The 16,763-nt window shown below is 43.6% G+C and overlaps 1 protein-coding gene across 1 annotated transcript; it reads right to left on the reverse strand.

Annotated features, from left to right (window-relative positions):
- Window positions 1–2,952: 2,952 nt before the first annotated feature.
- On the reverse strand, window positions 2,953–3,402 carry CALML3 (calmodulin like 3). Its single transcript, XM_004712618.2, has one exon. The coding sequence runs from the start codon at window positions 3,400–3,402 to the stop codon at window positions 2,953–2,955; it is 450 nt and encodes a 149-aa protein (XP_004712675.1).
- Window positions 3,403–16,763: the final 13,361 nt, after the last annotated feature.

The raw sequence follows: 16,763 nt of genomic DNA on the forward strand, positions 1-16,763 counted from the left end.
ATCTGTCTTGGTTTCATTGCCAGAGGCTGGGTGGAAAACCCAGAGATGTCTTCATTCCCTCTGTCCCAAAGGAAGCATTGATAGCATATATGTTGTTAGTGGCCATCTGAGTGGATTTCAAATCCATGGTGGCCCCATGTGTGCAGAGTGAAACTGTGCTCCACAGAGTTTTTGAAGGCAATGACCTTTCTGAAGCAGATTGTCAGGCCTGTCTTCTGTAACACCTCTGGGAGGATTTGAATTACCAACCTTTCGAGCCAGTAGTGTCTAACTTTTTGTGTCACTCGAAGACTCCTAACAGCACAGATCTAAAAGGTGTTGCCATGGAGACTGATTCCTACAGGGCAGAGTAGAGCTGCCCCATAGGGTTGACAGAAGCAGACTGTCCCCTCTGTCTCCCACAATACAGCTGGTGGGTTTGAACACTGAGCTTTGGGTTAGCAGCTGAATGCTTTCACCACTATGCTACCAGGGCTCCAAGTTGCACATATTGGACCCGGCATTTATAAATCCTTTATCAGGGCCCAGGCCTTAAGAGAAGACTGAATGCCATTTCTCCAGCCAGGTCTGTGCTTGGTAACTACACAATTGGTTGACACGCATGAAGAAGGGGCTCTGGGTCCATCCCACTCCTTACCTTCATTTCTTTTCCTGCAGCATTTCGGAGCTTTCCAATGAACGACACTGAGATCCGAATAACACTTGACCCTAGTAGTGATGTCAACATTTGGTCAACATTTCAACTCTTGGTAGGTTCTGAAGTTAAGGATTTGACTCCTCTGCTCACAGAATGGTACTGTCCATTGACACCTGGACCCTCAATCCTAGCACATATTCCTGTAGGTATCAAACCAATTCTGACTGCTGAGAGCTTCAGGGGGTAGGGGGTGGGAGGTTAGCTCGAATGGACCTGGCCCAAAAGGCCCCGCTGGCAGAGAACATGAGCTTCTGCATCGACTACTTGGGTAAGCAGCCTTTAACATTTCAGTTGTATTTGAGCCAGATCCCCTGTGGGATTCTACCATGGGGTTCTTCACAAGTTAAGTTGTTGTTGGCACATGAGAGACAGCCTCTTTCTTGGCCTCTTTCTTTCCTGTCTTTTCCATTGGGTTACTTATTTACAGGGGTAGAACTATATTTCAGAACCTCAAAGAGTTGGAAGGGACCCTTAGGGATGATAGAAATTGTAGCTGACACTTATTAACCTTCTACTACATGGCAGGTGTGGCAGGTGTATTAAAGGCACTATTTCTAATCCCCACAAATGCTTCAGGGGCTCTGTGACCATCATCTGTGCAGAAAGGACACATAGGGCTTAGGCAAGGCAGTGTATAGCACAGTGGTCAAGGACACAGATGTGCTTTCAGCTCCCAGCTCTGCCACTTAGCAGAGGTTTAGTGTTTCTTAAGCTCCCTGGCTCAGGAGGGGAGTCTAACAGTCATTCCTCCACATTGTGGTAGTGAGTTCATCTGCCCAGTGCCTGCCACATAGTAGGGATGATGTGAGGGTCAGTTACTACAATGGAGAGGCTAAGTGATTTGAGCACAGTCCTATCAAAGCCAGGAAGGAATCCCAGCCAGTCAGCTCCACCGCCTGTGTTTTACACACCAGGAAACATGAGTGAGAGGGAAAAAGACTCGCCCCGGTCAACCAGGTGCTTTGTGGCTGTCCTACACCTAGAACCATCTCTGATGTCCACTCCACAAACAATGCATCATTTGTTGTACTAAAACGCTCTCAGATGAGGCCCCTTTGACCTCTGAAAGGTTCAAGTCCAATCTCTTGGAGAATACACGATGAAGCATCTACAAATTCTTTCCCACCTTGTGTTCACCAGCCCCTGACTTCTGCCTAACCACAGAGCATTTCACCACATTCAGAGGATGAACGTAGCAGAAATATAAACAGTGATTAGACTTTCTTCTAAATTATAATGAACTTCGACCTTTGGGAGCTTATCCATTCCATTTAAAACAAATATTCCAGATTGATCCCATCTAGACTTCCCTCTTTTCTCTGCCCCCACCAGTATGAGAAATCACTGCATTTTCAAACAGCACAAAAATGGACATCCCTAGCTGGTTTAAACCCCAGACCTAGCAACAATCCTGTTAGTCAGAATGAGAGGAACAAGAAGACAGAAACACATACAAAAACATAGGAAAATGAGCTCTTATTTATTCCCTCCTGAAGTCTCCCTCTGCTTTCATTCAAGTTTCCCTCCCTCCAGATGAGGAGAAACACATCACAACCAACCCCAATTTTGCTCTCAGCCTCAAAAGAGGAATCACAGAGGTTTAGCAAAGACAGCATGGTGGGAGCAAGTGCCTTATGGGGTAAAGGGATTTTTCAGAGGCCTGACCTCAGATGTCAAAGTCTCCATCACCAGCCCTCCCCCCAGGTACCAGCGTGTCTGCTGCCCACCAGCCTCCAAGGTCAATGGCACAGCATCGGATGAAGTCTTCACCAATTCAGGCCCGGTGAGGGCTCCCAGGTACCTTGGTCCCCACCCTGAGAGAGCCCCTTTGAGGTCACGGTCAGACTGCTCTGGGAAGTCACACTGCTCACATCTCCATGAATGGCAGGGTCGGTGTCTCAGACTCGGCCTTCCCTGCTCATTGTCCATGCGGAGTGATGCCACTTGTTCTTCGGCTCCCAGGTGATGGACGGAGGTCACTGTGTGCTAGGCACGGAAGCAGGCGGTGTCGTTTTGAATGAGCAGGTGGGAGAGAGAGACTATCAAAGGAGAAGGTAGGTGTGAACGTGCGAGGCGGAAAGGTGGATTGCATCAACTAGCCAGAGAAGAAGCTGCATCTAGGTGTAGCTAGAGGAACAGACAGAGACTTATGAGGGCCGGGGCTCTTAGAACAGCTGGAGACACGCACACTTGCCACCAAGTGCAAAACGAAGGACAAGCATTTGTGCTGGGCTGGAGCAGCCATTCTGCCCAGCTCACTTGGAGACTAGCATGCAGACAAACTCTTCGTAATTCACTTGCCCGTCTCCATCCGTGTCCGCTGCTCGGATCATTTCGTCTACCTCTTCATCGCTCAGCTTCTCCCCCAGCCTGGTCATCACGTGCCGCAGCTCAGCTGCGCTGACAAAGCCATTGCCATCCTTGTCGAACACGCGGAAGGCCTCCCGGATCTCCTCCTCACTGTCTGTGTCCTTCATCTTCTTCGCCATCATGCTCAGGAACTCGGGGAAGTCCACCGTGCCGTTGCCGTCGGCATCGATCTCGCGGACCATGCCCTGGAGCTCGGCCTCTGTGGGGTTCTGGCCCAGGGACCTCATGACGGTGCCTAGCTCCCGGGTGGTAATGCTGCCGTCTCCATCCTTGTCAAACAGAGAGAAGGCTTCCTTGAACTCTGCGATCTGCTCCTCTGTCAGCTGGTCAGCCATGCTACTCGGGGGGGCTGCACCTGGACCTGGGCTCCTGAGCTCTGGCTGGCCCCTCAGTACTGGCAGCCGGCTGGGCGATGCTTCCCACGCTCAGGAATGACAAGGGGAGATCCAGTGGGCGGGCCGCCGGTCTGGTTTTCTAGCCCTGGCTTGAATCACTGGCACTTAAGAAGGGGCAGAGTCCTCCTTCACCATTGGTCTGGCAATTGGGCTGCCATTCGAAGACTCCTCCGCCCTGCGGTTGCCTGGAGGCCTGGTCCTGTTTAGACACGAGTCCAGAAGTGGGAACACGGTTGGTTGGCTAATTGAGCTGACGCCAGCACTTCTTTTTGTGAAAGACAGTCAGGTTTCCATCCTGACATCAGACGGAGCCTCGATTAACTACCTGCAATAATACTGTCAACGAAGGTGTGCTGGTTTACAGGGAGAGAACTGACTTGTGTTTTCCCCCCTTTCCTATCTTCCTCCCTAACTCCCCAATCTTCCACCTGTCCCCTAGTCTCCCCAACTGATGTTGTGTACTTTCTTCGCCTCAATTGTCAACGTGTGTTGAAGAGTAACAGCAGATATCGCCTCTGATGAAAACGACATCCATTCTTCGTCTTTTCTTTGATTTCCAAAAGACAAAGGATCTTTAAAGAAAGAGGTCCAAAAAAAGGGGGTGTCCCCTGCCCCCCTCTCTCTTCTTTCCCTCCAGGTGGGAGCAGAAAATCCGAAGGTCTTCTTGTCTCCAGAATAAACACGAATGCAGAGGATAATCTCCGATCTGTATGTTCATCCACAAGCGTCCATGGAAGGCTTCCTACGTGCAGTACTTTTCCAGAGGCTGCGAATTAGGCTGGGAACCAGTCCTCTGGAAATGTACCTTCCATCAACCAGACATCTAGTCGGCAAGTGCACTAATTACACTAATAGAGAAGGCCAAACAACATGATGACAGATTTAAAAACTAAATAAACGTGTGATTGTGAATCAGGTGAAGGTTGACAGGTAGATCATCAGTTTTACATGACATGATTCAGACACACTTTCTTTTAACTCTTTCATTGCAATCCTCTCAGTGGGCACCATCATTTACCCCGCTTCCTTCCTGTGTTTCCTCTTCCACCCCTCCTTCATTCCTAACCCTCTGCACTTTGCCCTGGGGTAAGTGCTCCCCTTTTGATCTTTGGTGGCTGATTATTCTAACATGAAGGTGATTTCCGTTCCAAACCCGAAGGGTGACAAATCACCGGTGTCTGGAGAGTCTGCCCAGTCTTTGTTGAACTAGTAAGCCTAGTCTTTCTCATGATTTTGGGTATTTACCGAGTTTTAAAAGAATAAATGCTATGAGGTAAATTTTTTAAAGGTGATGAGAGCGGAGGTAATTTTTATAAGGACGGTGAAAGAAGGCCCCTCTCTGAGATGAGGGTGACCTTGAGGAAAGGGAGGGACTTGCCAGGCAGAGAGGCTACAAGCAAATGTAAAGTGCAGTGTGGGAGAGGACCTGGCATGGTCCAGGACAGCAAAGAGGTCAGGGTGACTGTGGCAGTGAGCGAGGGGCATGAAGACCAACCTTCTTTGACATGGTAAATAATTCAAATTGTATTCTCACATTGATGGAAAAATCCCTAGAGTGTAATGAGCAAGGGGAATCACTAAGCACCCCGGAGGGCATGGAGCCAGGGCTGAAGGAACGAATAGCTCTGAAAGGAGACATTCTCAAGAAAGAGGAGTTGAAAGTCCATCCGTACAGAGAATCACTTCCCCCAAACCAGGAAGCCTTGGGAAATGATTGCCCACAATGTAAGGAGTTGCTTCCACTGTGGGGGACCAAAAACTCTGAAGTGGGAAAGCAAGATGGAGACTCCCCTTTGTTTACTTTATTGGGTGTGGGGAAAGGAGTTTGGGTGGATACGCGGTCAAGTTTCGTTATGTGTTCTGGATTGAATGATGTCCCCTCAAAATCTGTTGTTAATCCTACGCTACACGGCGGTGGTTATAATCCCATTTGAGAATGGGTTTTCTTTGTTATGTCAGTGCGGCATGAGAGAGATTAGAATAAAAGACCAAACAATCAAGTGAAGTTCCAAGACCCATGGGAATCTCCAAGGAACCAGGAAGCAGAAGCTCAAGAGATAGGGACCTCGACCCAAAGTCAACAGAATAGACGGCCTTCCCCTAGAGATGGTGCCTTGATTCGAACATCTAGCTTCCTACACTATGAGAGAAGAAACGTCTGTTTGTTAGAGCAATCCCCTGTGATATTTCTGTGATAGCAGCAAGAGATAACTAAGTCAGAATTTGGTACCGGATTCCTGAAATATGGAAGCAGTTTGGGAATTAGGCTAGTGGGTAGAGGCTGGAAGAGTTTTAAGGTGCCTAATAGTAAAAGGGTAGATTGCCTTGAAGAACCTGTTTCTAGAATTGGGAACATCAAAGACAGTTCTGGCAAGGGCCCAGAAGGAAGTAAGGAGAGCTTTAGAGAAAGTCTCTGTTGTCTTAGAGAATACATATGGCACCAGCACCAGAATGCTGCCAGAAATGTGGGCCGTCAATGTGCTTTGGGTGAAGCTTTAAAAAAAAAATAGAATGAGTTTCTTTTCTTCCCTGGCTTCTTGAGTGTCTGCCCGCCACCCTGAATGACAGTACCTATTTGGACCAGGAAGCTCAGGGCCAACCAACTACTTCAGAAACAAATAGCCATTGGTATTCACCCTGGGCAGGCAACAGCACCTAAGACAGAAATTCGAGGAATATTATCCAAAATGTACAAGACCACACCAAATGTCACCTTTGTAGTTGGATATCGAATTCACTTAGGTGGCAGAGAGACTGACTAACTCTGGTATGATTTATGCTTCCTTGGACTATACAAAGAAAACTGAACCCAAACATAGACTTGCAAAACACGAGAGGAAACACACCTTAAGAAAACAGTACGAGGAATGAGAGAAGAGAAGGAAGACGGTCGGGGGGCCTGCGAAGGCCAAGGAGAGAATGAAGACTGTGACAGGGCTTCATCTGTGATGGGGTGTGGCTTCTTCACCAGAGGATTAATAAACTATAAAATCTTCTTTAAAAAAATAAAAGGAATGCGATGAGCATGTGATTAGATAATAGAGGAAACTGGCTGTTTTTTAATGCAAAGGATTCATCTGGATTATGTTTAAATGTTTGGTGGTGGAAGGTAGAATTTGTAAATGATGACACTGGATATTTGGGTAATGAGATTCTCAAGCAAGACTTAGAAGAGATGTGTGATTTTGCTGCTTTAGAAAATGGATGAGGAGAAAAGGTGGACTTCAAAACAAACTGTGCAGAAGGCAACAAAATTTAAAGATTTGGAAAATTCAGTTGTACAAACTAAGGACTTGGGATGTTCATCAAGAACATAGATACACAATCTTTAAAATACAAAAAAAAAGATTAAGCCTGTGACTGTAGAATCTAACCAAGTACCACAATACAAAACTCATCCATTTAGACCAGTGGTTCTCAACCTTCCTAATGCCAGACCCTTTCATACACTTCCTCATGTGGGGGTGACCCCCAACCATACCATTCTTTTCGTTGCTACTTCATCACTGTCATTTTGCTACTGTTATGAATCAGGTGACCCCTGTGAAAGGGTCGTTCAACCCCGCAAAGCAGTCGCAACCCGCAGGTTGAGAATCGCTGATTTAGACTGAAGAGGCCAGAGAAAGAAAGATGCTGCTGCCTGGCTCTTGGAATTCTACAGGCAGCAAACAAGCCGCAGCAGCTACATCTGCTGTCCTCCAAGAAAAGAAAAGAGCCATTTCTGGAGCTCAGCAGCAAGACTGGGGAAAGAACAGGAAACAAAGCTGTCTCCTTTTCAATGGACGGGGTCATGAACTCTCGGGTCTCAAAGGATGTGGCCACAGCCTGCTAGATGTGTCGACTCAGATCTGGAGTGCGAGACTGCCATTACCATGTGCTGGGGTGTGGAATTGCCACCCAAAGCTGAGGAAGCAGGACTCCCGTGCCCAAGGGGCATGCGAACAGAGCTTACTGGAGCTGAACGGTTAGAGTTTCCACTCTATTGGACAAGGAGAATGGGCCTCCCCAAACCAAAAGAGCAGAGTTGCTGTCCTGTAAGACAGACCAGAACCATAGGGCCAAAGGGGCCGCATCCAGACTCTAGAAATAAAGTCCCACACCCTTAATAGGAGGGCAGAGACACTGCCTAATTGATTCCAGAGAACAGAGGCTTATTTCCAAGCCTTGAGCACTAACTAATATAAATTGTTCTACTAAAATTTGGACTTGCTTGATTCCAATTCACTTCAACCTTCCCCATTAAAAAAATTTATTTTTAAAATAACCACCACAAATATATATGTATTTATATTAATACACAGAACATATGAACCTGGCCAAAGAGCTTGAGCCCAATTTTCTGCTTTCTTTTTTAAAAAATCATTCTACTGGGGACTTGTACAACCCTTATCACAATCCATCCATCCATCCATTGTGTGAAGCACCTTTGTACATTTGTTGCCATCATCAGGGATCAGGCATCAAAGACCAAAAAAAAAAAAAAGTCATAGCATTGTGAATGGGGGAGTGCGGAATGGGGACCCAGGGCCCATCTGTGGGAAATTGGACATCCCCTTGCAGAAGGGCTGAGGGAGGAGACGAGCCAGTCAGGGTACAGTGCAGCAATGATGAAATATACAATTTTCCTCTAGTGAATGCTTCCTCCCCCCACCCTCCACTATCATGATCCCAATTCTACCTTACATATCCGGCTGGACCGGAGGATGTACACTGGCACAGATAGGAACTGGAAAGACAGGGAATCCAGGACAGATGAACCCTCAGGACCAGTGGTTAGAGTGGCGGTATCAGGAAGGTGAGGGAGAAAGGGGGAACAGATTACAAGGTCTAGATATAACCTCCTCCCTTGGGGACGGACAGCAGAGAAGTGGGTGAGGGAGATGTCGGATGGTGTAAGATATGACAAAATAATACTAATTTAGAAATTATCAAGGGTTCAGCGGGGAGGGAGGGGAAAAAATGAGCTGATACCAAGGGCTCAAGTAGAAAGCAGGTGTTTTGAGAATGATGATGACAACATATGTACAAATGTGCTTGACACAATTGATGTATGTATGGATTGTGATAAAAGTTGTATGAGCCCCTCAAAAAAAAAAAAAGTTGTATGAGCCCCTAATAAAATGATTTAAAAAAAAACATTAAGACTATCCAAAAATGGATAGTATATGGCTTAAAATTTTAAAAAAGACAAAATAATCATAGGTTTTCTGAGAAAAGAACATGATAAAATAATAGCTTGACATATGCATGCACAAACTAATTTTTTTTCACACTCTAATTTTATATAAATGACATGCGTGTTTATATGCTTTCATTTGCAAACTTTGAAACTCTCTGCATATTATGTAAAACACACAATTATAAAACCATTCATGAAAACCTAGGGACAACTTAAGGACCTTCATGCACGCTATAAATGCATGTTCATATTATGTGCGTGTGCATATTTATTTACACGAGAACATTCTATTTGAAAAAATATGGTGCATGTGTATATATATTTATATATACAAACATATACATTAATATGTGTACTTAGAGAAACTATTAGTCTATCTCTATATCTAATTATCTATCTCTCATCCGTGAGTGGTAAAAATGCTCAGTGAACTGAACAGTCAGTCGAACGGTTGGCAGTTCAAGTGAACTCCAAAGGACCTTGGGAGACAGGCCTGGTGATCTACTCATGAAAAATCAGCCATTGAAAAAATTTGGAGCACAGTGCCACTCTTGACACACATGGGGTTGCATCTCTTTCTCTCCTGTCTGTCCGTCCTTCCTTCCTTCCCTCCCTCCCTTCTTCATTTCTTCCTTATTTCTTCTTTGAATTTCCATATCAAGTAGGGAACATTCTATATTTCCTTGTCTGGAAGTGGGTTTTGGTGGTAAGGGAGAAATGGAAGTTACTTATAAAACATTCCTTTCAGTCATTTAGTTGTGGTACCTACAAGCTGAGACCCTTAGGGTTTGGGCAGGAGTAAGGAGAAACAGGAAAGCTAAAGGATGCCCCTCCCCCCCAAAAAAAATCTCTCCTTGAGAAGAGAGATTTATGCACTCCATACCCACAGACAGAGGGATGAGGCAGTGAATCACTGAGAGCGCAGCTGTGTGAGGCATCTAGGGAAAGAGAGCCTTGGGCAGCCTCCAAATAGAGTCCTATGACCAAGGATTGTGCCAAAGCGGCAAGGAGACAATGGGCATATGTTATCTCAGTTGTGTAGACAAGCACCTCAGAAACCAAAGACTTTCTCTTCACTTTCCCTCACCCCCACCTTTTTTCACCTTACATAGACCTCAGAACTATGACATGGCTATAGGGGTAGGGATGGGAAAGAGGTTCTGACCAGGATTCATTGCCTGTCTGGGAGAGGCTGGAAGCAAAAACAAAACAGAAACGTACACAAATGGCATAAGGCACCATGTTCCTGAATGGGCAGACTAAACATTATGAAAATGTCAATATTACAAAAAATGCTTAGCAAATTCAATGCAATTCCAATCAAAATCCCACCATAATTTTTCAATGAAATGGAAAAACCAATCGCCAAGTTTATATGGAAAGGAAAGAAACTCAAGGTAAATAAAACACTATTAAAACACTAAGAGGCTTTTCACTCCCAGACTTTAAAACCTATTATATGGCCACAGTAAGCAAAGCATCTAGTACTGGTACAACAGTAGATATGAAGGCCAATGGATTAGAATTGAGAGCCCTGAAATACAACCAAGTACCTATAGACACCTAATCTTTGGAAAAGGACTAAAATGCCTTACGTGGGGAAGAGAGAGCCTTTTCAATAAATAGTGCTGGAAAAACTGGATCTTTACCAGCAAAAGAATGAAACAGGACCTATACCTCATACCATATATAACAATGAACTCAAGATGGATCAAAGGCCTAAATACAAAGCACACAATTATAAAAACTGTCAATGAAAAAATTAGGACAAACTTAAGGACCCTACTATAAGGCGTAAACACACTACCAAACATAATGAAAAGTATACACACTACAGAAGACAAAATAAAGAGCCGGGACCTACTAAAAATACAACATTTAAGCACATCAAAACACTTCATCAAAGGAGCCAACAGAGAACCTACAAACTGGGAAAAAATATTTAGTAATAATACATCAGATAAAGGGCTACTCTCCAAATTCTGTAGAAAACGACAACATCTCAATCAGAAAAATACAAATAACCCAATTTAAAAAAATGGGCACAAGGCATGAGTAAACAATTTACCAAAGACAACGTCCAAGTGGCCAACAACCGTATGAAAAAATGTTCATATCCATTAGCAATAAGAAAAATATAAATTAAAACAACAATGAGATACCATCTCACACTGATCCTTTTAGCAAAATTCAATACAACAGAAAATAATAAATGCTAGTGAGGAGATGGAGAGACTGGAATGCTGTTACCTTGCTAGTCAGACTAGAATTGCACAGCCACTACGGACATCAGCAGAAAGTTCCTTAAATAAATGCAAATACAAGTACTTTATAATCCAGCAATCCCTTTACTGGGTTTATGCCCTAGAGAAATTAAGAACAACACTAACAGACATGGGCACATCTGTTTTTATTGCAGCAATTTCCATAATAGCAAAAACATGGAAACAATCAAAAACCCCATTATGAAGAAATGGATAAACTCTGGTACCTCCATACAATGAAATATTACACATCATTAAAAAACACTGGCACATCTCTTAAACACCGAAAGACATGGATAAAACTAGAGAACATTATGCTTCACACACTTAGTCGATCTTACAAAGATAAATATTTAACAACACCATTATTATCAGGAAAAACAAAGAAAAGGAAACGTGATTTACACACCAAAAGACAAGGCTTTCAAGACTATGAGGAGGCCAGGCCTGGGGGTGGGGGGCAGGATTGAGGAAGGAGGGAGGAAGGATGGGGGAGGGCAGAGAAAGAAAGGACCACGTATATGGAGGGATTAACAGGGTATTGTTGATTTCATTTCTTGAGATGGGCTGTATACATAGTGTTTCTTTAAAAACAAACAAACAAAATCCTCTACATTTCTTTATCATCCCTCCAGCCTAAATAGTGGTCTGAGTGGCTGAATTTAATGGGGCGGGGGGAGTAAGAAAGAGAAGGAAAAAAAAGGAAAACAAGCGGACTTGTCTTCCAGGACAAATAAGTTTATTTCAAGCAAAAGTTGATTTGTAATTAATAATCAAAACCAAAGAAGCTATTAACTCTATGCTGACACCAGGTGTGTAGACTAGACCTGCTCCGTGGGGATTTCAAGTATGGGACCTTTCAGAAAAAGATTGCCAGGCCTTTCTTTTGAGGTGCCTCTGGGTAGGTTCCAATGGCCAGCCCGCCATTCAATTACTAGCAGAAGGCATAATTGTTTGGAACACTGAATCATTCAGTGTGATGTCCTTCTGCAGGGAATGGTCATGCCTGATAGTGTGTCCAAAGTACATGATACAAGCCTGGCCCTCGTCACGTCTAGGGAGCATTCTGGTTGTACTTCGTCAAAGATACATTTGTCTTTTGGCAGTCCATAGCACCTGCATTATTCTTCGCCAGCACCATAATTCAAATACATTGGTTCTTCTTCAGTCTTCCTTATTCAGTGTCCAACTTTCACTTGCATATGAGGCATTTTTTAATCTCTATTTTATAGACAGTAATGAAGTATTCCTTCTTTGACATCTGTGGTGAGTGGGGTGAGAGTCACCCCCCTTTATAGAGCACATCGCTATAGCTCTGTTCAGGATGAGGCTTAAGAAAAATATTGGTTCTTGGTAGTTTCCTCATTTATCTAACGTTCTGGTGAGATCCTCCTCTCTCTTCTCTTGTCTAGCCTAGGATACGGGAACCTGTACATCACCGTCTGAGCAGGGCGCTTGGCTGTACATGGTAGATAGATGCCCTAGCATTAGAATTCTACACCACCACCATCAACAACAACTTTAAAAATATCGAAATATCTCCATTCTAAATCCCATCCCAAATATCCATCAGTGGGAGAATAGGTAAATACCTTATCTTTCATCCATACCATGAAATAATAGTCAACCTTGATAATTATATGGAAAAATGTCATGATGGATTGAATTTTTTAAAATTGTGTACAAAAAAATTGTGTACATAGCTTCCTCTTTGTATAGGATATGGTTTTATTCACTGAACAGATACATGTACATACGTAAGGTAATATAAAGACTGGCTCTTATTTTACAAATCAAATGCATTTAAGAGGGTATGATCTGAAAGGAGAAAACATATAAAGAAGGGAGAGCCAAAAGTTGAGGCACAAGGGACCCTGCAGTCTAGACACTCCAGGGCCCGGTACTTTATTCGAAGCAGGTTTAAATACATTCCCTGCACTTCATAGCCTGCACATGAAAGGATTACATAAAGGGACAGTTCATTATGCTTTAAAGGTTTACAAAGAAGCACTAACACATCAGCCACGTTATTCACAGACAGGAGGGGAGGACACGGTTGGCACCACGAAGTAACCGGAAAGTTTGCAACTGCTGTCTTCTGCAGCTTTAGCCAGGGAACAGTGTCCATTGATCTCAGGCGGAGAGACAGGCCAGCCACTGCTTCGTCAGCTCGCATGGCTGAGCCATCAGCATTCTGCCACAGGCCATGAACCATGGAAGGGGGGGGGTCCTGTCCCATTTGCCCAAGAAGCAAACCACCCCCCCCCCATATACATACCTGGACACATTCATAGATGAAACACATGTTAATGAAAAAAAATCTCTTTGTATTGAATACCTTAGGCAGGATCACAGATGTTTTTAACTTTTTTTTTAAGAGTTAGGATTAGGATTAAGGTTTGTGTTAGACCAGGGTTGAGGGTTAAGGTTTAACATTGTTATACATATAGAATCTTTGTGTATTTTCTCTTTTTAACTACTAAATATTTATTATTTTAATTTATCAGGGAAATAAATGAAGACTTAAAAATATGTCAGATAAAATACACTTTCTTCTTTAATGGCCTCCCAGTATCTTATTTCTCTGAGGTTACTGAAGTATGCAAGGAATCTAGTCATTTAGCCCACTGGGGCGTAGTTGTTCTGAGTTGGGCTGTTAATTGGAAGGTCAGCAGTTCGAAACCATCAAGATGAGGATGTCTGCTCCCGGAAAGAGTTACAACATTGGAGCCACAGAGGTAGTTCCAGTCTGTCCTATTAGCTCACTATGAGCCAGAATCAGCATGATGGCCAGGCCTCTCGGAAATATGAGACTAAGGAGTGGTCCTCAACCTTCTTAATGCCTCAACCCATTAGTACCACCTCCTGTGGTGGTGACCCCTAATCATAAAATTATTTTCATTGCTACTTCATTACTGTAATTTTGCTATAGTTATGAATCGGGTGACCCCTGTGAGAGGGTCGTTGGACCCCCAAAGGGGTCGTGACCCACAGGTTGAGACTGTGGTGTACAACTGCTGGACTATGGTGTACAACTGCCATGGAGCTGATGCTGACTCAGAGACCCTAGGAGTTTTTGAGCCAGGGTTTCTGAATCTGTAAATCTTTATAGATAACCTCCACTTTCTCCCTCAGAGCTGCTGATGGGTTTGAACTGTTAACCTTGTGATTAACAGTCAATGCTTGCCTGGCCCCACAGTGCCAGGGCTCCTTATGCATAGAAAACTATAATGTTAGAAGTAATACTTTCATTGTCTTCCATTTGCCTGTCAGCGGTGCTCCCTAGTTGCAGAGAGGCTGCTAAGCAGTGTTGTATTAAAGGGGCAACAGTGGGAGGTCTAAGGAGCACCGACTGGGCTTGAGTGCATACCAGGCAGTCTCTGAAAGAACCAAGGCCTGGTGTCACAGGAAGCTCATGTCTGAAGCAACTGGCAGACAAATAACTTCAAGGTCAGACAGGAAGATGTTCTTGCCTTCTGCCAAGGTGTCTGTTGGCTTCTGGGGCTTAACGTAGTGACTCAAAAAGCCAGCCTTCTTCTGTGTTGAAAGGGAACTCGGCAAAGAGTTTAACAGAGTTGTGCAGGCCACTCACAAAGGATTGTGTGGTGATGGCCAAATGCCTGCCACTCGCTGCTTGGGAAACTGTGACAGAGGGGATGTTTTTGAGTCCCGTGAGTTTCGGCCTTTCTCTTTCCACAGGCTTTCTCCTTGGCACATGGATTCTTTCCCCTGCACAATGCTCTTTTCAGACTCCAAATATAATTGTTTAGAGGGGGCATATATATCAGCAGTTATTATGCTTGAACTTAAAGCTTGACCGTTTCATAAAAACCTTCACATACATGCACATGTTCTTTTCTTGGTCTTCGCTTGATCATTTTCCACAGACAGTGCACTTCTTAACTACTTTTGTGGCAGCCTTACCTCTGTATCACATTTTGGGAATTCTCATAATATTTTAAACTTTCTTATTTTGAGGGTTTAACAGGAAAGTTGTTGATTTTGTTTCATTTCTTTGTTTCCTCCTCAAAATCATTTTATTGGGAGCTAATACAGATATCATATCATGCCATAGTTCAGTCGTATCAAGCAGTATTGTACAATTGCTGTGACAGTCGGTTTCGAAACGTTCTCTTCCTTCTTGAACTCCTTGAATCAGCTCCTCTTTTCCCTCCCCCCCCTCATGGGCCCCCTTCCCCAGGAACCCTTATTCTACTCGCTGTCTCTATAGCTTCATCATTCCTGGATCCGACTTTTTCATAACGCTATTGCACATGTATTAGACTAGAGTTTAGTGTAAATAAACTTTCATATGTTCTGGGAAGTAAAACAATTCGTATTGACTGGTTTTATTGTGACATCCATTTTATCACAATTTCTGCTTTACTGGGGTGGTATGTCTGCATTTTTTAAAAATATCCCAAATAAACCCACTGCATGTTAACTTAATTATATCTTTTTTGTGTGAAAAATAACTCCATTTACCAAACTGAAAAATAAGGAGAAGAATGAAATTTTAAGTGACAGCTTTGCAAATGTCTTTAACCTCTTGCTTAATAGAGGCATATTTGCGTTTGCCTTCTATCTGTGACAAAGTAGCGTTTAGTTTGAAATGTATGAAAATCCATTTCACACACTTCCAGAAAAGAGGAAGCATTTCAAGTAGCCTTTTCAGAGAATTGTGGATATATTTCCTTGATATCACTTGCAAATTCCAGTGGTCATATATTAAATGTTAGTTACAGTGTAGAATCGGAAACCATACAAATAAACTTTGCTCACTCAGCTGCATTAAAATCCACTGTCGATCTTGCCCTGGAGGAGCCCTGGTGGTGCTGGAGGGAAGGCATTGGGCCGCTAACCTGAAGGTTGGTGGTTCAAGCCCACCTGCTATTCCAAGGGAGCAAGATAAGGCTGTATGCTCCTACAAAGATTTATCATTTCAGCAACCCTATATCGGTTTGTTATGAGTTAGAACTGACTTGATGACAATGGGTTTGGGTTCTTTTTAAAAAATTAACCTTTGAGTGAATCTTTTATTCTTGCATGATTTTATTATCCCTCTGAATTGTTATGATAGCTTTCATTAAAAAATTGTGTTTGTTTTTGTTTTTGCGCACCATTGTGAATGTGCCTCCTCTGTTGGGTGTTGCAGAGAAAGGTGTGGTCAGGATTCCCCAACCTTTTCAACAAAGGTCTCTCCTAGGATCCTGCTAATACAAATGTGCCCAGAATAGCCAAGGGATACTCCCTTTCTCTTTCTCATGATAAAGTGATCCACCAGCCCTAACATTTGCTCACCTGCTTGTTCCCTCTCCTCCCAACTGTAAATATAAACCTTGACAATGTCATATATATGGGTTCACTTAATAGTCATTAAGCAGTTGTCCTTTCATTTTGTAGATGAGGAAAATGAGAATTGGCAAATGAGTTAAGTTTAGATAGCTGGCGAGTTGAGAACGGGGACTCGAAGCTAGATCTTCCAGGTTAGGAGGCCCATCTAAACTTTCCCTTGTATAACCCCCAGCTTCACCTTCCTCCTTCTTATTTAGCAACTGCAAAAGAGACGAGCGGATCCTGGGACTAATCTGCCACAAATGCCTTCACAGTGTAGGACAATATCACGATAAACTTGCTGTGGAGTATGTCTCTATCCCAGCTTTTCCACTGAGCACCTCGTATGTTACTGGTTCGACACCTCCCCTTGACAGTTTAATAGGCATGCCAGTGAACATGACATAGCAGAGGTCTAGCTCCTTGGCCTGCTTTCGCAGACTCAGTCCTCCCCATTTCTTTTAAAAACACCCAATTCACTCAATTGTTCAGAGCAAAACATATTTCTGTAGTCCTTGTTGAAA

The sequence above is a fragment of the Echinops telfairi genome, unplaced genomic scaffold, assembly GCF_000313985.2.
Source record: "Echinops telfairi isolate 266 unplaced genomic scaffold, ASM31398v2 ScPeMD7_7473;HRSCAF=8511, whole genome shotgun sequence".
NCBI classification, from domain to species: Eukaryota; Metazoa; Chordata; class Mammalia; order Afrosoricida; family Tenrecidae; genus Echinops; species Echinops telfairi.